Source organism: Globicephala melas, chromosome 3 (assembly GCF_963455315.2).
Source record: "Globicephala melas chromosome 3, mGloMel1.2, whole genome shotgun sequence".
NCBI classification, from domain to species: Eukaryota; Metazoa; Chordata; class Mammalia; order Artiodactyla; family Delphinidae; genus Globicephala; species Globicephala melas.
The window spans coordinates 47,532,700-47,554,129 of NC_083316.1; the positions used below are offsets into that span (position 1 = coordinate 47,532,700).

Below are 21,430 nucleotides of genomic sequence, written 5' to 3' on the forward strand. Positions count from 1 at the left end.
GCATTTGTCAAGACCTCAACCTGACTCCAAATGTCTGCCTTCCGTGTACCTATATGCAGGTTTAACTACACCAGAGGTCAGCAAACTTCTGTAAAGGGTCAGATTGCAGGCTTTGAGAACCAACTACTCATTTCTGTCACTGTAGTGTCAAAGTGGCCATAGACAATAAATGAGCATGTCTGTGTTACAGTAACACTTTTTTTTTTTTTTTTTTACAAAAAGAGTCCATGAGAAGCCTTGGCCCAGAGCCTAGACTTGGCCTATGGGCCGCAGTTAGTTGACCTCTGCCCTATCCAGGTGAAGAAAATCTTATAATAGAGAAGACTAGTATCACTATAAAAGATCATTCATCTCAACTGGGCTTTAGTACTGACTGCCGGTCCTACAATTTCAATAGCGTTGTCTACAATATTTGCAGCTATTTCAAACCTTCGCCACTCTCCACAAAAATCGCCCCTTCATCACTACAGGTGATCTGATCTTTCATTCCAAAGAGAAAATAGGAGCCATTCAATGAGAATTTCCTTATTGTCTTAACAACAAACTTATAAACACATTTGCTTCCGCTTATCTTTTTTCCTTCTTCATTCCTGTTATCATGAAAAAAATGATCCTTCCTCTTATTTAATTTCCCCACCTGTGTTCAGATCACTTTCAGCACTGTCAGAAATCTCATCCTATACATTATTGCCTCTATCTCCCGAGTATGTATAACTGCTCTCTCCCTACTGGCTCGTTCCCATCAGCACTAAAACATGTTCAAGTCTCTTTCATTGTAACAGCACTCCCCTCCCCAAGACAAAAAAACAAAATCCTTTTCACCCAAATTCCTCCTAATTAATCTTCTTCCTCCCCCTTTAAATCCAAATTTTGGCTGTCTCTAATTTCTTATCTCTTATATATTTCTCAACTTACTGCAAACTTATTTTTTATCTCCACTACTCCCACTCTCACCACCCTGCCAATACCACTGATAACCTTCTATCACCAAATGTAGTCTTTATCTTACCTAATCTGTCAGTAGCATTCAACACAGCTGACTATTCTACCTTCGTTAAGACAATCTCTTCCACTGGCTTCCATTATATCACATACTCCTGATTTCCCTCTTATTCTCTCTGGCTAGGCCTTTTCATTGTCTTCTGCAGGCTTTGTTGTTCCTTCTCCTGTCCTTATAATCTTCCTCAAGGTTTAGACTCCTCTCTTCAACTGCCACCTATATCCTAGTGATTCACAAATCTATATTTTCAGTTTAGACCACACTCCCAAATTCCACCTAGGTATAGCTCAATTCCTGGATTATCTCCACTTGGCTCTACACCTTAAAGTTAAATAGAGAAGACTCTAGAGAAGACATTCCTCTAAGCCACAACATATGCTCAAGCTATTAAAACATGCTCATGGAAAACTGAGATGAAGGTATGAAAAGTACCTAATATATATATTAATAGGAAAAACTAATGATGGGAGTAGACGATGGAGAAAATAATAGCAGAGAAAATAATAGCAGAGGCACAACTGTTTCTTACTGAATGCTTTCAAATTTATTATTAAAAATAAAATACTGTTAGGCTTCCCTGGTGGCACAGTGGTTGAGAGCCTGCCTGCCGATGCAGGGGACACGAGTTCCTGCCCCTGTCCGGGAGGATCCCACATGCCATGGAGCGGCTGGGCCCGTGAGCCATGGCCGCTGAGCCTGAGTGTCCGGAGCCTGTGCTCCGCAACGGGAGAGGCCACAACAGTGAGAGGCCCGCGTATCGCAAATAAATAAATAAATAAATAAAATAAAATACTGTCATACCTTTATTTCAAACAGAATTATGAACTCATGGAATACTGTTTTAAGTTAGCAAAACATTTACGTTTTAAAGAAAATTTAAATCCAAGATGTCAGAGTTTTAATAGAAGTCAATGTTAAGGAAAGAAAATGTAAATGTATGGCTTATTAATTTTTAATTAATTAAAAAAATTTTAATTAAAAGTCATACTTTTAAATGAAGTGTAACATACAGAAAAGTACACAAAAATCATAAGTGTACAGCTCAATTAATTTTCACGAAGTGAATTTTCACAAAGTAATGACCACCTTTATTGAAAAACAGAACATTACAAACATTACAAATACCCCAGAAGGCTCCTTAGAACCCCCACTTACAAATCTCACCAAGAAAGATAACCATCATACAGGCCTCTATCATCATTAGATTAGTTTTGTCTATTTTTGAACCTCTTATAAGGGGAATTATATATTAGGCACTCTAGTTTTTGGTTATTTTATCTAATATTATATAAGATTCATACTTTTTGTTAATACAGAAGTGTTCCCTTGTCATTGTAGGAGAGTGCTCCGATGTAAAATTTGCCAGATTTCATTTGGCTGCTAATGGACATTTGAGTTGTTTCCAGTTCTTGGTTATCATCAACAGTGCTGCTATGAACATTCTTACAAATATCCTTTAGTACACATATGCATGCATTTATATACCCAAAAGTGTAACTGCTGGGTCAGAGGATATGCACATATTTGGCTTCAGTCAATACCAAATATCTGTACCAATTTGTGATCTCATCAGCAACATATGTAATGTGTGATGATGTTATCATCAACCTCTTTTAAGTTTGGCCATTCTGGAGGGTACAGAGAGGTTGATGATGTTATCATCAACCTCTTTTAAGTTTGGCCATTCTGGAGGGTACAGAGAGGTATCTCATTATGTATTTAAATAACACATCCAGGTGCACAATTAATAAAGTTGAACACTTTTATTTATTGGCTATTTGGATATCCTCTTTCTTGAAGTGCCTATTCAAGTGTTTTGCCTATTTTTCTATAGGACTGTTTTAATTTTTGTTGACTATATAATCTGTACATCAGTCCTTTTTCAAACATATGCATATGTCAGATATATCATCCCATTCCATGGCTTACCTTTACACTTTTGTAATAGTGTTTTTTGATGACTAGAGATTCCTAATTCTAATGTAGCTCAATTTATCTATCTCTGCCTTTTTGTAGTTTTTGTGTCTTTAACTGTCATAAGCCATAAACACATTTTCTTTTTTCATCTTTAAGCTGTATCATTTTATCTTTCACATTTATATACTTGTAATCCACCTGAAATTGACTTTTGTGTCTGGTGTGAGGTAAGGGTCAAAACTAGTTTTTAAATATGGATACCTAGTTCATCCAGGACCATTTATGGAAAAGGTTATCTTTTCCCCAATTCACTGCAGTGTTATTTTTATCATAAATCACATCATTATACAGCTATGGGTGTGTTTCATGATTCTCTATCCTGTTCCCCTGTGTGTGTTTGTTTTCACTTGTACCAATATCACACTGCCTTGATTAGTGTAATTAACTTATGGTAAAGTCTTGGTTACAGGTAGTGAAGTCCTCAAGCTTCATTCTTCTTCAAGAGCACCTTGTCCCTCTGCATTTCCATATGTATTATACATTAGAATTACCTAGTCAATTTCCACAAAAGAATTCTGCAAAGGTTTTGATCAGAAATGCACTGATTCTATAGATCATACTGGGTAAAATCATTATCTTTATAATATTAAGCCTTCTAATTCTTTTCTTTCTTCTTCTTTTTAGAATTGAGGTATAGTTGATATACAATAACAAAGTGATTCACAGTTTTTAAAGGCTACATTCCATTTATGGTTATTATAAAATATTTGTCATATTTCCTGTGTTGTAATATATATTCTTGTACCTTTCTTATTTTATACATAGTAGTTCGTACCTCTTAATCCCCTATGCCTATCTTGCCCCTCCCTCTTTCCCTCTCCTCACTGTGGTAACCATTAGTTTGTTCTCTATAACTGTGAGTCTGTTTCTTTTTTGTTATATTCACTAGCTTGTTGTACTTTTTAGATTCCACATATAAGTGATATCATACAGTGTTTGTCTTTCTCTGTATGACATTTCACTTAGTATAATACCCTCCATGTCCATGCATTTGATGCAAATGGCAAAATTTCATTCTTTTTTATGACTGAGTAGTATTCCATTGTATACACCGCATCTCCGTTATCCATTCATCTGTTGATGGGCAGTTGGGTTGCTTCCATATCTTGGCAATTATAAATAATGCTGCTATGAACATTGGGATACAAGTATCATTCTGAATTAGTGCTTTTGTTTTTTTCAGATAAATACCCACGAGTGGAACTGCTGGGTCATACGGTAGTTCTATTTTCAGTTTTTTGAGAAACCTCCATAATGTTTTCCTCAGTAGCTGCACCAATTTACATTCCCACCAACAGCACCCAAGGGTTCTCTTTTCTCCACATCCTCACCAACATTTGTTATTTGTGGTCTTTTTGATGATAACCATTCTGACAGGTGTGAGGTGATATCTCATTGTGGTTTTAATTTGCATTTCTCTGATGATTAATGATGTTGAGCATCTTTTCATGTGCCTGTTGGCCAGCTGTATGTCTTCTTTGGAAAAATGTCTATTCAGGTCTTCTAACCATCTTTTAATTAGGCTTGTTTTTTTGATGTTCAGGTGTATGAATTGTCTATATATGTGAATATTAACCCCTTATCAGTTATATCATTTGCAAACATTTTCTCCCATTCTGTAGTTTGCCTTTTTGTTTTGTTTATGGCTTTCTTTGCTGTGCAAAAGCTTTAAGTTTTATTAAGTCCCATTTGTTTATATTTGCTCTTATTGCTTTGCTTTAGGAGATAGATGCAAAAAAAAATTTAGTATGATTTATATCGAGAATGCGCTGAATGTTCTGCTTTCTTTTAGTTTAATGGTTTCCAGCCTTACGTTAAGGTCTTTGATCCATTTTGAGTTTATTTTTGTATATGGTGTTAGAGAATGTTTTAATTTCATTCCTTTACATGTGGCTGTCCAGTTTTCCCAGCACCAGTTATTGAAGAGACTCTCCTTTCTTTTCCTTTATTTGGCCATGCCACAGAGCTTGTGTGATCTTAGTTCCCCGAGCAGGAATTGAACCTGGGCCCTCGGCAGTGAGAGTGCAGAGTCTTAATCACTGGATCACTAGGGAATTGCCAAGACTGTCTTTCCTGCATTGTATACTCTTGCCTCCTTTGTCGTAGATTAATTGACCATAAGTGCATGAGTTTATTTCTGGGCTCTCCATTCTGTTTCACTGATCTATGTATCTGTTTTTATGCCAGTACCATACTGTTTTGATTACTGTAGCTTTGTAGTATAGTCTGAAGTCAGCAAGCGTGATTCATCTAGTTCTGTTCTTTCTGAAGATTGTTTTGGCTATTCAGGGTCTTTCACGTTTCCATACAAATTTTAAAATTATTTCTTCTAGTTCTGTGAAAAATGCCCTCGGTATTTTGACAGGGATTGCAATGAATCTGTAGATTGCTTTTGGTTGTATGTTCATTTTCACAATGTTAATTCTTCCAATCCATATACACGGTATATATTTCCATCTGTTTGTGTGTTCTCCAATTTCTTTCATCAGTGTCTTATAGTTTTCTGAGTACAGTTCTTTAACTTAAGTAGGTTTATTCCCAGGTATTTTAATTTTTGATGCGTTTATAAATGGAATTGTTCCTTAATTACTCTTTCAGAAAATTCATTGTTAGTGTACAGAAATGCAACAGGTTTCTGTATATTAATTTTGTTTCTGGCAACTTTACTGGAATTCATTGATGAGCTCTAGTAGTTTTCCGGTGGTGTCTTTAGGATTTTCTAATGTATAGTATCGTGTCATCTGCAAACAGTGACAGTTTTACTACTTCTTTTCCAATTTGCATTCCTTCTATTTCTTTTTCTTCTCTGATTGCCATGCCTAGGACTTCCAAAACTATGTTGAATAAAAGTGGTGAGAGTGTGAATGTGACATATCCCACCATTTATTTAGGTTTTAATTTCTCTCAATAATATTCTATAGTTTTCTGTGTAGTGTTGAGTGGTCCTGTACACTTTTCAATTTCTTACTAGGTATATGATGACTTGTGCTGCAATTATAAACTATATTACTCTTGAAATTTCATTTTATAATTCTTTGTGCCTGGAATTCAGATACAACTGACCTTATATTCAGCAATTTTGCTGAATTTTCTTATACTATAATTTGGCTAAAGTTTCCTTTGGATTTTCCATGTTTGTAATCATGTAATCTGTAAATGCCAGTTTAAGGAATTTCCCGTTTATTCCTACTATGTTAGGAATTTTAAAAAAATCACGAATGGGTATTGACTTATATTAAGAAGTATTAAATATTTTCCTCAATAAAATGGGTATAGAGAGAATGTACCTCAACATAATAAAGGCCATATATGACAAGCTCATAGCTAACATCATACTCAACAGTTAAAAGCTGAAAGCTTTTCCTCTAAGATCAGGGAGAAGAGAAGGATGCCCACCCTTGCCAATTTTATTCAACACAGTGCTGGAACTCCTAGCCAGAGCAATTAAGCAAGAAAAAGAAATAACAGGCATCCAAACTGGAATGGAAAAAGTAAACCTGTCTCTATCTGCCCATGAAATGATATTATACATATAAAACCTTAAAGACTTCACCAAAAAACTGTTAGAATAAACAAATTCAGTAAAACTGCAGGATTCAAACTGTTAAAAAAAAATCAGTTGCATTTCTATACACTAATGATGAACTATCAGAAGGAGAAATTAAGAAAACAATCTCATTTATAACTGCAGCATAAAGAATAAAATACCTAGAAATAAATTTAACTAGGGAGGTAAAAGCTGTACACTGAAAACTATAAGAAACTGATGAAAGAAGCTGAAGACACAAATAAATGAAAAGATATTCCATACCAGTGGACTGAAAGAACTAACAATGTTAATATGTCCACAGCACCCAAAACAATCTATAAATTCAGTGCAATTTCTACCAAATTCTCAATGGCATTTTTCTAGAAATAGGAAACAATAATCTGAAAATTTGTATGGAACCACAAAAGACCCCGAATTGCTAAAACAATCTTGAGAAAGAAGAACAAAGCTGGAGGCATCACACTTTCTGATTTCAGACTATACAGCAGTCCCCTTCTTATCTGTATTTCACTTTCCTCCGTTTCAGTTATCTGAGGTCAACTGTGGTCTGAAAATATTAAATGGAAAATTACAGAAGTAAATAATTCATAAGTTTTAAATAATACACTGTTCTGAGGAGCATGATGAAAGTTTGCTTGTCCCACGTGGATGTGAATCATCCCTTTGTTCTGTGTATCCATATCATATATGCTACCCACACATGAGTATAGGAAAAAATATAGTATATACAGGGTTGGTATATACTATAACCACGGTAATTTGATAGTATCCGTGGTTTCAGGCACTCAGTGGGGGTCTTGGAATGTATCCCACATGGATAAGGGGGGACCACTGCATTACAAAGCTATAGTAATCAAAACATTATGGTACTGGCATAAAAACAGACACACAGATCAATGGACCAGAAAAGACAGTCCAGAAATAAAGCCAGGCATGTATGGTCAATTAATTTATGACAAAGGAACTAAGAATGTACAATGGGGAAAGGATAGTCTCTTCAATAATGATGCTGGGAAAACTGAACAACCATACGCAAAAGAATGAAACTGGACCACTATCTTACACCATGCACGTAAATTAACTCAGAATGGACTAAAAACTTGAATGTAAGACCTGAAATCATAAAACTCCTGGAAGAAAACATTGACAGTGGTCTTGGTGAAAACTGTTTGGATTTGATACCAAAATCAAAGGCAACAAAAGCAAAATTAAACAAATGGAACTACAGCAAATTAAAAACCTGCTGCACAGCAAAGGAAACCATAAACAATATGAAAAAGCAACCTAAAGAGTGGGAGAAAATATTTGAAAATCATGATAAAGGGTTAATATCCAAAATATATAAAGAACTCATACAGCTCAGTAGCAAAAAACCCAAACAATCCAAATAAAAAATGGGCAGAGGACATGAATAGACATTTTTCCAAAAATATAAGAATGGTCAAAATGAATATGAAAAGGTGTTCAATATCACTAATCATCAGGAAAATGCAAATCAAAACCACAATGAGATATCACCTCACATCTGTTAAAATGTCTATTATCAAAAAGAGATAAGTGTTGGTGAGGATATGGAGAAAAGGAAACCCTTGTAACTGGTAGTGGGAATGTAAATTGGTGCAGCCATCATGAAAGACAATATGGGGTTCCTCAAAGAATTTAAAATAGAACCATATGATACAGCAATCCCACTTCTGTGTATATATCTGAAGGAAATAAAATCAATGTCTCTCTCAAAGAGATAGCTGCACCTTCATGTTTTTTGCAGCATTATTTATAATAGCCAAGTCATGGAAACAACCTAAGTGTTCATCAACGCATGAAGGGATAAAGAAGATAACACACACACACATACACACACACAGGAATATTATTCAGCCATGAGAAAGAATGAAATCCTGTCATTTGTGACCATGGACAAACCTTGAGGGCATTATATTAAGTGAAGTCAGGCAGACAAGGACAAATACTGTATAATATCACTTATATGTGGAATCTTAAAAAGCCAAACTGATAGAAACAGTGAATAAAGTGATTACTAGGCCTGGGGGGTGGGAGAAATAGAAAGATGTTGGTTAAAGAGTATAAACTTCCAGTTATAAGATGAATAAGAGAAGGGAGAAGTTTCATAGGGAAGGGGACCTGAGGCAGGGAACATAACACATAACATGTGTTCAGAAGGCAAAAGGAGATCAATTTAGTGGCAGTACATCATTTAGGTTGAAAAGAGGTAGAAGCTAAGGTTGAGAAAGTGGGAAGTGAGGTTATGGAGAACTTAGAATGCCAGGCTGAATTTAGACAATGGAGTCACTAGAGGTTTCGTGTTGAGACAGGATGAAACTGCTTGATTCTGATTAATTCTGGGGTAAACTTGCTGTGGAAATGTGGAAGAAAAATAATGCAGAGAAACCAGTTATGAGTTTTTAGGAGTAGTCTAGATGTACAGTGATGGTGAGGGAAATAGGAAAGGGAAATCTGAGAGTTTGAAGGAAGAATTGCTAAGATTTGAGGACTAAATGGATGTGAGGAGCCATCATGTTCACTTCAGTTTGGAACATGTTAAGTTTGAGAAGATGACATTACATTTAAGTAAGAGAGGTTCTGGGCTTCCCTGGTGGCGCAGTGGTTGAGGGTCTGTCTGCTGATGCAGGGGACACGGGTTCGTGCCCCGGTCCGGGAAGATCCCACATGCCGCGGAGCGGCTGGGCCCGTGAGCCATGGCCGCTGACCCTGCGCGTCCGGAGCCTGTGCTCTGCAACGGGAGAGGCTGCAGCAGTGAGAGGCCCACGTACCGTAAAAAAAAAAAAAAAAAAAAAAAGAGAGGTTCTGAAGACAGGTGGAGACATATGGGACTAGAGCTCAGGGAAAAAATTAGCATGAGAAAGAAATATAAATTTGATCAAATATAAAAACTATTATCTACTGTCTACCTTTACTAAGCTATAATGTTAATAACTTTCTTTTCCTTTAAGTCTTTTGGCCAATAGGAGATAAATCCAATTTTCTTCCCTACACCACTAGACCATAGTAGTTTTTGAATAATAAAACAAATAATAATAATAGCTAATGGTTTTTGAGCACTTACTATATGCTAGGCACTGTTCCAGGTACTTTACATATATTGACCTATTTAATCCTCACAACCATTCTATAAGGTACAATCATTACCCCCTTTACAGATAAATACAGAGAGGTTCAGACAAATATCACACAGACAGTCAGCAGCAGAACCAAGATATGAACTCAAGCACTCTACGTCTCCTTAACTGCTATACTAATTTCACATATACTATATGACATCTTAGCAAATAATCACACTAAAATGGTTTAGGATTAAGTTCTCATTTATCGCACAGAGCAACTTGGAAAAGTTTTTAATGTACTTACTTGTAACGTATTTGTATCCCATACTTTCAGAGTTTTATCAAATGAGCTTGATGTGAACATGCCAGTGTCATGAGGATACCACTGTACAGTCTCCACACTATATTTGTGAACATCAGGATGGCTTCTACAAAACAGTAATCAAAATTTAGAGATAATTGATTTATTTGAGTTTCAAAACTGATACTATATTCACGAGTAGCAGTCTCAGGAACGATGATATGAATGGCCAAACCTAGATCACATGCCATGTCCTAGCTGTCTAGAGAAAGAGAATATCTAGGCATCTCTAGTTTTAAGCTTTCACAGTATGATGTGGAGGGCTGCTTCCTACTAAGGCTCATAAAATGAGAGACTTCTGATTTCAATACTATATCCTGGAGGGATCAGCCAGCCACACTGGACCGCTTCATGGAGACAGTGATTTTTCCTTACTGGAAGAGATACCTATTCTGGTTTTGGATTTGCTTTTCCTGGCCATCATTTTCTCAACACCACCATTCTTAGAATTGTTGCCTCACATACTTCCGTGGTGTCCCACACAGTATTGCTTCTGATTAAGAACCCTACTTATACAACAAAAGAATGCAACTGGTAGATGCCCATGAGATTCACTACTCTTATGTAACACATCACCCATAGAATCATGATCTGTTGAAGACTCAGTTATGACATCAGTTACAATATAGCACCTTGTGATGATGATGTGCTATCCTGAAGGATGCAGTATATGCTCTGAACCAGTGATCAACACAGTATGTGTCCTTTACTGAATCTTAATTGAAAGACACTGGCTGTTTAGGAACACTTAAGAGACAATGGTGGGACATTTGAACACCAACTGTATACTTAATATCAGGAATTATTATAGATGTGAGATAGTGGTAGTGGGGTTATGCTTATAAAACACCTTTTACCTTTTAGAGATACAAATAATTATGAATGAAACGATATCCTTCTGAGATCTGCTTCAAAATAATCCTCAGAGTAGCTGGGTAGGTTGGGGTAAAGATGAAACAAGACTGGTTATGACTGATAGCTGCTGAAGCTGGGTGATCGGTACACAGTTCATTATACTACTCTCTATTTTCATGTACGTTAGAAATTTTCAATAAGATAAAAGTAAACAGAAGACTACTGCAACCCTATGCAGATAGGACCATCATGAGTTCTGATTCCTTAAGGTGAAGGTCTGGATCACAATACAGAATAAAGGGCCTTGACACATGTGGTGCTACCTGAAGACCTCAAGCTGGCCTTGAGACAGCTGCAAAAAAGGACTGTAGTACCTATTCATATTTCCTTACTTTCTATGTCATGTATATACGTATATATTTTAACTAATTTCCTCTTTCTTTCCTCTTTTTCTTACCTCCGTTATTTTATATAGGTTAACTATACAATTGAGCCCACAGGTTGCATAATCCTGATATAAGATCACGTAAAACCAGTGGAAAAACAGACATTATCCTGAACTGGAGATGGATGTGGTAAATAAACAGACTTAGGGTCATAGCTCTTTGGGGAAGGGGATAATTATATTTTTTTGTCAAATAATGGATACTTGCATTAGGTCAGGCTGAAACTTCTTTTTTAAAAGGAAGGGTAGGTATGGGAAGAAAGGTATATACTGATATTGGACAGCCAAATGGGTGGACTGTAGTGGACATGTGCCCTTTTCTTGGCTGAACATCCAAACTTCCTTTTGGGGGGAAATTCCCTTCGTTTTGTTGAAAGGCAGGGCCTTGCCTCTTGTTACATAAAGCAAGGGGCTCCAGATATTCTCTTCCCCTTGCTCTTGGCAGTGGGGGCATGAACATGTGTCCTGGGCTTCATCAATCCTGCCTGGGACTCTAAAACTCCAGCTAGTAATGCAAACCAAGGATAGTTAGCAATTATTCATAGCTGTAGAGTTGAGAATCTGTGTTTGTGACATGTAGCAGAACCCAAACTAAATTGTTCCTGTGGTGTGACCTTGACTGTGTTCTCTTGTCCTAGTTTCTCTTGCTTTTCTGCTCATTTTCTACATTTGATTCTTCCACCTTCCTGCCATTATGTGAGATATTAAATTTCTTTCCAATAAATTTCTGCTTAAGATAAACAGAACTGATTTCTATTTGTTCCTAAGGATCTACACAGAGATTTTCCAGTTTTAAATAAAATAAATCTTTAATGTAGTGATCACAAATAAAAGCTCATTTATATTTTAGATTTAAAAATAGGACAAAATATTGTATTATTCTCCTACTATGTATGATCTGTCATTCTCATTCACATTTAATAAAAATTTGGGTACAGGAATCTTTTTGGTGCTCAGAACAAACACATTAAGTAAAGCAAAAATAAATATCACGAAACAGTCTAAGCCACATTAACTTAGTAACAATTTTTATTGAAATTACTTTTTAAAGTTAGATTATAAAGTCTTTGAATGTAAAATGCTATTTTAACTCATTTTGTAAAGATGCTTACTATATGCCCATTTACCAAAGTCATGGTTTTGAAGTTAAGAATTTGAATCTAAGAAGAAAGTCATAATAAAGTAAGATTGATATCCTAAGCATTTACTTGACATCACATACCAGAAAAGCAAATCATAGCCACTCATGGAATAACATTACATAGCAGGTGGTATATATAAAAATATTATTTTAACAGTGTTAAAATGATAGCTAAGATAAAATAAGACAAAGATGAATTTAATTAATGACTGTCTTACACTTTAGAATTTAGATTTTTTGTTTGTTTGTTTGGTGGGAGTGGAGGGAATATAAAATGGTGTAAGCCTCTTAGGAACCAAGTTCCAAAGTACTTGAAGTGGTATCTTGTTTTGTACCAAATGTACCTATAATTATATTGCTTCCTATTTATATGATGGCTTTACAATTTTTAATATGCTTTTTAAAAGACAGTATTTCATTTAAGTCTTACAGAAAACTTACAAGAATAATAGGGCAAGTATAATTATCTCTAAGACAAAATAGTTTTGTCAGAGGCTCAGAGAAATAGTTTCCTTAAATCTGTATTTCCAAAGTGAAGCACCAGAGCCAAGAAACATTCGTAAATCTCCTCACAAATATTCCATGAACTTATGCATCTATCTAGTGCTTTGGGAACAGCTTTAATACAGAGTGGTTGCTGATATGAATGTTCATGAAGTTTTTCCTCTTGAAAACATTTTTTCGACACCTATTCTCTCTGTTAATTCAAGGTCTCCTCAAAATCAGATCAAATACAGGAAATGAAAAAGAATTAAGTAATGATTATGAACAAATTAAAACAAAATCACAAAACACTTTATTAAAAACTTAAAAATAATTCTCACAAGATTGGAAAGCCAGTAAATAGTCAAAAAATTCAAGACAAAGAGAAGTATGTTAAGTTAGGCAGCGTTGAGTATATAGAGAGGTAAGAAAGGGGTGTGTGTGTGTGTGTGTGATTGTTAGTATATTTATGGCTTCTAGCTGTTAATCTTTTTGTTCTATTAATGATAGTTGAAAAATCTAATTTGTGTTTATATTTAGCTGGAAAGACTCAAATGAGTCTTATGCTAAGTAGTCTAAGAACTAAAATTAGTTACTGAGGTGTGCTATGTAGGTGGAGAACAAAAAGAACATAACCAAAAGTTTTTTTCATGTTTTGCATTTGATGCAAAAAATACTCAAATGTTTATAAATTCATGAATTACATTTTTAATACACACCTGCCAATGGAACACACTGCTTTACATGTGTAATAAGGTTGTCTGCTGGAGTTCTCAAGATCATAAAGCACCATCACACCATCTGAACCACCTGATAACATGCTAATAATAAAAAAAGTTCACATTATCATTTTATATAGTTCATTTATGACCAAGTATTTCTGAAAATTACTGACCTACAAACTCAAATTTATTATGCCCATAAATACAGAGTAAATCTTCATTAGTATAGGCTGAAATAAACTAAAATTTTAAATCTAGTATTTGTGGAAGAATGAGTATAGAATGATTCCATCTGTGATCAGTTAAAATTTACCTTCATGATTCCAAAAAGAAAGGACAGTAGAAACAAGATGGCAAAAGATACTTCTTATTTAAGGAAGTGAAATATTACAAAGTCATTTTAAATGGCCTAGTTATAAATGGAATCAGACAGACCAGTTATTACTGATGCTAGCTATATGACCCTGGGCAAGTTACTTCACCTAAGGTTTTTCCTTTGTGAAAAGTGGGACATTTTCACCTAAATCATAAAGTTGATACAAAGATAAGTCATATGCAAAGGGCTTTTATACTGCCTGGCAAAAAATAGGGGATCCATAAGTGTTAGATTTCTTCCCTCCATTATGAATGCATTTACTCAACTCATTCAATTTTGAGCTTCTGCAATATGCTAGGCGTTATGCCAATTCAACTATGAATAAGACAGGCATGATTCCTGACGCCCCAGTTTACAATCTAATAGGGAAAACACATAGATTTGTGAATTTAATTTATATATCTATATATGTAAATATTTATGCATCTACATAAAGTATTGCTATTTGTTAATATTACTGCTCACCATCAATTCTGGTGCTGTCTCTATTCATTCTTGTTCTGATTTTATTCTCTGGTAGATTCTTAAGAAAGGCCTAATGAGAACAATACTCCCTGAATTCTTGTATGTTACTAATAATTAGTCCCTTTGTACTTGAAAATTAGTCTGGTTGGATATAAAATCCTTGACTCACATTTTATTTCCTTGAACATCTTAGAAAAGAAACTTCATTTCTTTGAGCAAAAAGCTCAAAATCAAAGTCTGGTTACAATATGATTCTCTTTCCCTTATATGTAGTTTCAGATTTTATTCATTCTAGGAATGTTTCCTTGGAATATAGTTTTAGTCTTTATTCCATTCTTTTCCTTTGGGTTTCTTCTCTGGAAACTCCTATTATATGTATGTTAGATCTTCTTTGCCTATCTTCTACATACATCTGTATCTCAAAAACTTTTCCTTTCTCCATTTCTTTTTGATTTTTAAATGTTTCCTCATATTTTATTTGCTTGTGTTCTTTATGCTTTAGTCTTCATTTCTGAAACTTTCTTTTCTAATTTTTTCTTGAGTTTGATCATCTAATTTTTCAGTTTTTCTAATTCCTACTTATGTTACTCTTTCATACACTGTATCTTTTAAAAATGACTTTTAGGGACTTCCCTGGCAGTCCAGTGGTTAAGACTCTGTGCTTCCACTGCAGGAGCCACAGGTTTGATCCCTGATTGGGGAACTAAGATCAAACATGTCACATGGTGCAGCCAAAAAAATAAAGAAAATAAAAAATAGAAATGACTTTCAGCTAGTTTTAAAATATTAGGTAGAGTTATCTATTTTGTGGGCATATCTTTCTGGCACAACTACACTGTCTAAAGGAACATTATTCTATTTATTCTCTTTGTTCTTAAAATAATTTTGTATGGGCTTTGATCTTAATCCTATTCTTTTGCTCATTTTTATGTAAAATTAATTTTCTTAAACTTTTAAAAGGGAGGCTTCGTTTATAACAATATTTAAAATTTATATCTCTAGAACATCCCCCTCCTCTTCTTTTTCAAATAAGATGCTCAAAATATGGCAGCTAACTTTCAGAGATTTCCTGATTCTATTCACCACCCCAATTTTTATCTGATCCATCTTTTTCCCTTGTTTCTTTCTATTGTCCCTGTACTGCTCACTTTGGATTCTATTCCAAACAGTTTCTCCTCAACGTAGGGTTCTCTCCATTAGGACATCTTTAGGTGATTAGCTGGAGAGATTATAGGGCCTACAGTACTCTAGCCCCTTTGGGTCTTACTGTGAATCCCTTGAACAACTAGAGTACACAATCCTTTCCCAGTTTCAATGTTGTAGTCAAATTGGCTTGCTGAGCTTTCAACTAACTGTCAGTTATTTTGAGTTATCAGGTCTATTAGATGCCCCAGTGGTTTTTATTGCCTCCCCTGGTATAGATGCTGATACCACACTGATTTTGTAGTTATCAGTGTTTTGCTCCCATTCATCCATATTTTGTGGTTTGTGGACATATTTGATCACTTATATTTGTTATGAGTGTTGTACATTGGTTTTTTATTTTGCCATCTTTAGTTTCTTTGCTATTTATAGTACAACATAAAGAGCTTGTGTCAGAAATGAACACACTTCTTTCTTCACTGAGATAGTCTTGCTACAAAAAAAAATATAGCTTATCTAAACTGTGTGCTTAGTGACTTGTACCACATTCTGGTACAAGTGCCTTATCTAGTTGTGAACCAGATACAAAGGGTTCATGAACTAGCAGCATGTCCAAGAAGCACTGATTTATAGACTTGTTTTAAGAAAAATTCAATATCAATTTGTAGGACAATTAGGTTAATTTAACAGTACTTCTTCAAAGTTCTTTGCTCAAATAGTTCTAAATCTAATTGATAATGGGGCAGTAAAGAAATACAGCAAGTAATGCCATGCTGAAGGTTTTTTTTTAATACTCAGTGTTAGCTTCATTACAAAATTTTGTGGTTCAGTTACTCATTGTGTATATAGAGAAATCTTTGTAAATTTTAACAACTACAGCTTTTGTTTTGGTTGATAACATGTTGCAGCTTGTTTGAACACAGTTTTGAGTTACATGTGTACCATAACAATTCCAAAAACATTTTCTGCATATTTGTACTTTGTGAAATACTGTTTTTTTACCATGGCATTGCATGTATTATCAATGTAAAAACAATTGTTTTCAAAGCTGGACTTTTAGACTTAATTTAAATTGTATTTACAATAACATAAGATGTTTCATCTTTGCTAGAATGACTTCCAAAAGCTTTCCTTTGATTACATTAATTGGGTGAAAAAAATTGAACATTATTGTAATTAACTGACTTCGTAGTTGAAGTATCTGATGGCAATGATGTTACCTAACTCTACGGTTATTACCTTGCTAATAAAGTGAACACAGTAAAAGACAGGACTTGACGTTTTTATGTGGACAAGAAAACTCGGTACCAAAGACGCATGGAATCAACTCAGAAGAATTTAGAAGACATAAAAGAAAATTCAAGCTTCATAGGATGATATACAAATGTACTTTATGTAGTTGCACTTGTTAAAATGTTTTCAGATAGACTTCTTCAATTAACTCCTAACTTTGGAAATAAATGCTTCTTTACAAGATTTATGTATTCTAGTTTTCATTCTGGTTTTCCATGGTATCACTACAGCTCTCACAGTGGTTGGTAAATATTAAGTATTTTGAGCAAGTTACATGTGAATTGATTTTTCTGAGAAAAAGAAGACCTATATTTAATTTTCCATTAAACATTCATTTTGATTTTTATTTCTCTTTTCTGCCAAAAGGGTTTAATGTAAAATATAAGTCTTAGCAAACAATGAAATAAATAGTTGTAGATTTTTACTATGAAAAAGGGGGAAAAGGGGGAAACCACTGTAGTGAGAATCTTGACTTTTCTGTATATGCTCTGCAAAGACTCCTCAGTCTGTTATTTCTCACACCTATTTAATGCACATGTAATCTATAACTTCCCACATTTCTCACTAACTCTCCCAACTGGTAGCCTACTGGATTCATGTACTTTACAGGTCAAACAACTGATCACTACCCCAAATGACTGGCTGGAGTATTGAACATTTTTTTCTACCAGCACCTAAGACCAAAAGAAATCAGCTATCCCTTGATGCTCATGTCTGGATTTTTTTATAAGCAAATGTCCCACACCTGTCCTTAATTGGGAGGTGTTATGTTGAGCCTGGAAAAGGTCAGGAGGAAGAAAAGAATTATCACAGGTCATCTTTTAGATTTAACCATGTGTTAAAGTGAGCATTCGTTCACTGTACATGTTTCTCATATACTATTAGGTGAGACCATGACAGAGGCTGGAAATAAAAAACAGATTTCTATTAAACCTACTCTGGCTTATTTTAATGTAAATAATAATACTTCATTATAATATAAAAATTTGGGGGCAAATGCTAAACAGAACATGGTAAGACAAACTTTTCTTTAGTTACTTTTACACTTGTCTTAATTATAGACCACATGAAGGGTTTTGAACTTTCTTGTAAAAGTAATGTGGGGTAGATGAGTTTTAAGTGGGGGAGATGGCACATTTTTCTATGCACTTCAGCTGTTGTATGGAAAATGGATTGAAAGGAGTAAAAGTATAGGTGATAATGCTTTTGATTAACAACAGTGGTGGCAACCATTTACAGTATGCCATGTCCTATGCTAATCATGTGATACATATTATCTCAATTAATCTTCACAACAAACTTGTTAGATTTTGTTCTTACATTGTGTAGCTAAGGGAACTGTGAATTAGAAAGGTTAGATAAATTGCTCAAGGCCACATAGCTGATGAATATGAAGCCAGGAGGAACTCAAACACAAGTCTGGTGTGCTTCAAACTTAATTTTCCAAAATATACTTCTGCTTTTTATATTTGTTTTCCCAGCAGACTCCTTGAGAGTAACAACTCTGTTTTGAAATAGCAGCTAAAGACATACCTCAGCACTTACACACTCTCTGCATCCAAAAAAGTTCAGTATTCGTTGATTTAACAATGAATATATTTATATTAAAGTAGTTTGGAAATGTTTATTTGGCAACATTGCATAGGTTCAATGTTCTGTATTTATTTGAAATTAATAATGCCAGATTTAAAATGCTACAAATTTAGAATTTTTATTAATTTTTATGAAACTTCAGAAAATTAATCTGAAAGCAAGATTTTACTGGATCTCACTTAGGAACAAAAATGATTATATAATAAACTTACTATCTCCCTTCAACAGGGTCAATGTCAAGGGTGTTAACTCCACTGCCATGGATCCTTTCAACATCTCTGTCTTTGTTTAACTCCAGTCCCAAAACCCTGCAAAACATAAAAATTAAAAGGAGGAAAAGGAAAAATAAAGTTAAACAATAAGAAAGTAATTTAACATTAAAATGTCCTTATTTCACCAAAATTACATGGAGTCAAAAATCACAAGTAATGCTTAAATCTCCTAACATACATCCAAAGGTATTTATAGATTATTAAAGACCTTATACAAATTTTTAAAATAACAAGAGTACTAACAGTTACATGTAAAGAATTTCTCCTGAAGCATTGTCTTATCTCTTATTTAAAGGGTGTATTTTATTAATTTTTAATTTAGATAGCTAGAAACTGAAACAAATTTTCATGAACAAAAAGTTAAATTCTGATAACTGAAACTTAGCTGAGGACATCTAGTGGACAAAAGTTTAAATTACAGTTTAAAAAAAATTCCCCTGTTTCTTAAGCCTTATAGAAATATAAAACGAGCATGTTCAACTCAACAATTAAGCACATTTAAATAAATCAAATTAAATATAAATAAAAATGATTAACAAGTACTCTCACAAATTAAGACGAATGAAATTTCTGATATTCAATACCTGTAAACCATCATTATCCTGGTGAGGACGTTAAGATTAAATGAGTTGAAACATAAAAAGTGCTCATAACAATGCTCAGCATATAGTAAGTGCCTAGTGAGTGTTAACTATTAGAAGTTGTCTCAATCTTTTGGATGTCAAAAAGCATTTACATTAATTTAACCAAATGATCTCTAAATTCATTATTGATCAAAATAATGTTAATTTAAATAAGATTTTTCCCCCAGTTTTACTGAGAAATAAATGAATACATATCATTGTATAAGTTTAAGGTATACAGCATGATGGCTTAATTTACTTATATTGTGAAATGATTACTACAATGGGTTCAGCTAACATCTATCACCTCATATAGATACAACAAAAAGAAAAAAAAATTTTTCTCCTTGTGATGAGAATTCTTAGGATTTACTAACAACTTTCCTATATATCATACATCAGTGTTAACTATAGTCAATATGTTGTACATGACATCCCTAGTACTTATTTATCTTATAACTGGAATTTTGTACATTTTGACCACTTTCCTCCAACTCCTCCTGCTCCCACCCCCTCCCTCTGGTAACCACAAGTCTGATCTCTTTTTCTATGAGTGTTTTCTTTTCTTTTAAGAGTCCACATATTTAAGTGAAATCATATAGTATTTGTCTTTCTCTGTCAGACTTATTTCCTTTAGCATAATGCCTTCAAGGTCCACCCATGTAGTTGCAAATGGTAGGATTTCCTCACTTTTTGTAGCTAAATAATATTCATTCCATTGTAAATATATACCACAACTTCTTTATCCATTCATTCATATGTGAACACTTAGGTTTCCTTGTCATGGCTATTGTAAATAATGCTGCTATGAACATGGAGGTGCAGATATCTTTGTGAGTTATCGTTTTCATTTCGTTTGGATATATTCCCAGAAATGAAACTGCTAGATCATGTAGTAGTTCTATTTTTAATTTTTTGAGGATCCTCCATTCTGGTTTTCCTCCTCATGTAGTAGTTCTATTTTTAATTTTTTGAGGATCCTCCATTCTGGTTTTCCACAGTGGCTGTACTAATTTACAAATCCCACCAACAGTGCACAAGGGTTTCATATTCTCCACATCCACTCCAGCATTTGTTATCTCTTGCCTTTTTGATAACAGACGTTCTAACAGGTGTGAGGTGTTGTCTCACTGTTTTTGCACTTCCCTGATGACTAGTGATGCTGAACATCTTTTCACGTACCTGTCGGCCATTTGTATATCTTCTTCAGAAAAATGTCTATTCAGGTTCTTTGCCCATTTTTCAATTTTTTTTTTTTTTTGGTATTGAGTTGTATGAGTTCTTCACGTTTTGGATATTAATCCCTTATTAGATAAATGGTTTGAAAATATTTTTTCCCATTCTGTAGGTTGTCTTTTCACTGTGTTGATGGTTTCGTTTGCTGTACAGAAGCTTTTTATTTTGATGTAGTCTCACTTGTTTATTTGTTTCTGATTGTTTTTGGTAAGAGTGCTTATTCCATGTTATATCACACTGTAGTTGGTAGGTATGCAGTAACCAAAACCCATCCTATATTGGAAAAAAAGCTGTTGAAATGGACAAAAGTTTCACATCATGGCCCTGGTGTTTATTTCCTACCATTCACAGTTTGCTTTCCTTTGGCCTAAGATCCACCCCTCCCCACTCCTCCCCACCTTTGGAGTTCTTGTTTATTTTTGGTTTTGTTGCTTCTGCTTTAAGTGTCATATCCAAAAAATCATTACCAAGGCCATGTCAAAGAGTTTTATTCCTATGTTTTCTTCTAGGATTTTCATGGCTTCAGGACTTACATTTAAGTCTTTAATCCATTTCAAGTTAATTTTTGTGAGGGGTATAAAATAGGGGTCAAGTTTCATAAAATGAGAAGTTTTAACCTACCAAATTATCATAGTTTTTTTAAAAAAAATAACAATGCACAGTGCTAGGAAACGTACATACTGATATTTTTATGCAGTGACAGTACTATTAATTCCCATAAACATTTTGGAAATCATTTTAACAGTAGCAAGTGTCTGATTTAAAGATATACAAGTTCCTCTTTTTCTCTTGGAAGACAGTTTAGCCTTAGA

The 21,430-nt window shown here is 34.4% G+C and overlaps 1 protein-coding gene across 2 annotated transcripts in view; it reads right to left on the reverse strand.

Moving 5' to 3' along the window:
• The window catches only part of ERCC8 (ERCC excision repair 8, CSA ubiquitin ligase complex subunit), a 60,778-nt gene that overhangs the window by 27,872 nt on the left and 11,476 nt on the right, over positions 1-21,430 (reverse strand). The window contains exons 2-4 of one of the 2 annotated variants that reach the window (XM_030843867.3): positions 18,700-18,795; positions 13,615-13,716; positions 9,915-10,038 (exon numbers count right to left, since the gene is read on the reverse strand). In XM_030843867.3, the coding sequence (XP_030699727.1) occupies positions 9,915-10,038; positions 13,615-13,716; positions 18,700-18,795 (322 nt within the window). Of the gene's footprint in view, positions 1-9,914; positions 10,039-13,614; positions 13,717-18,699; positions 18,796-21,430 lie in introns of those variants that run through there. The other variant, XM_070045138.1, reaches the window with a different exon arrangement.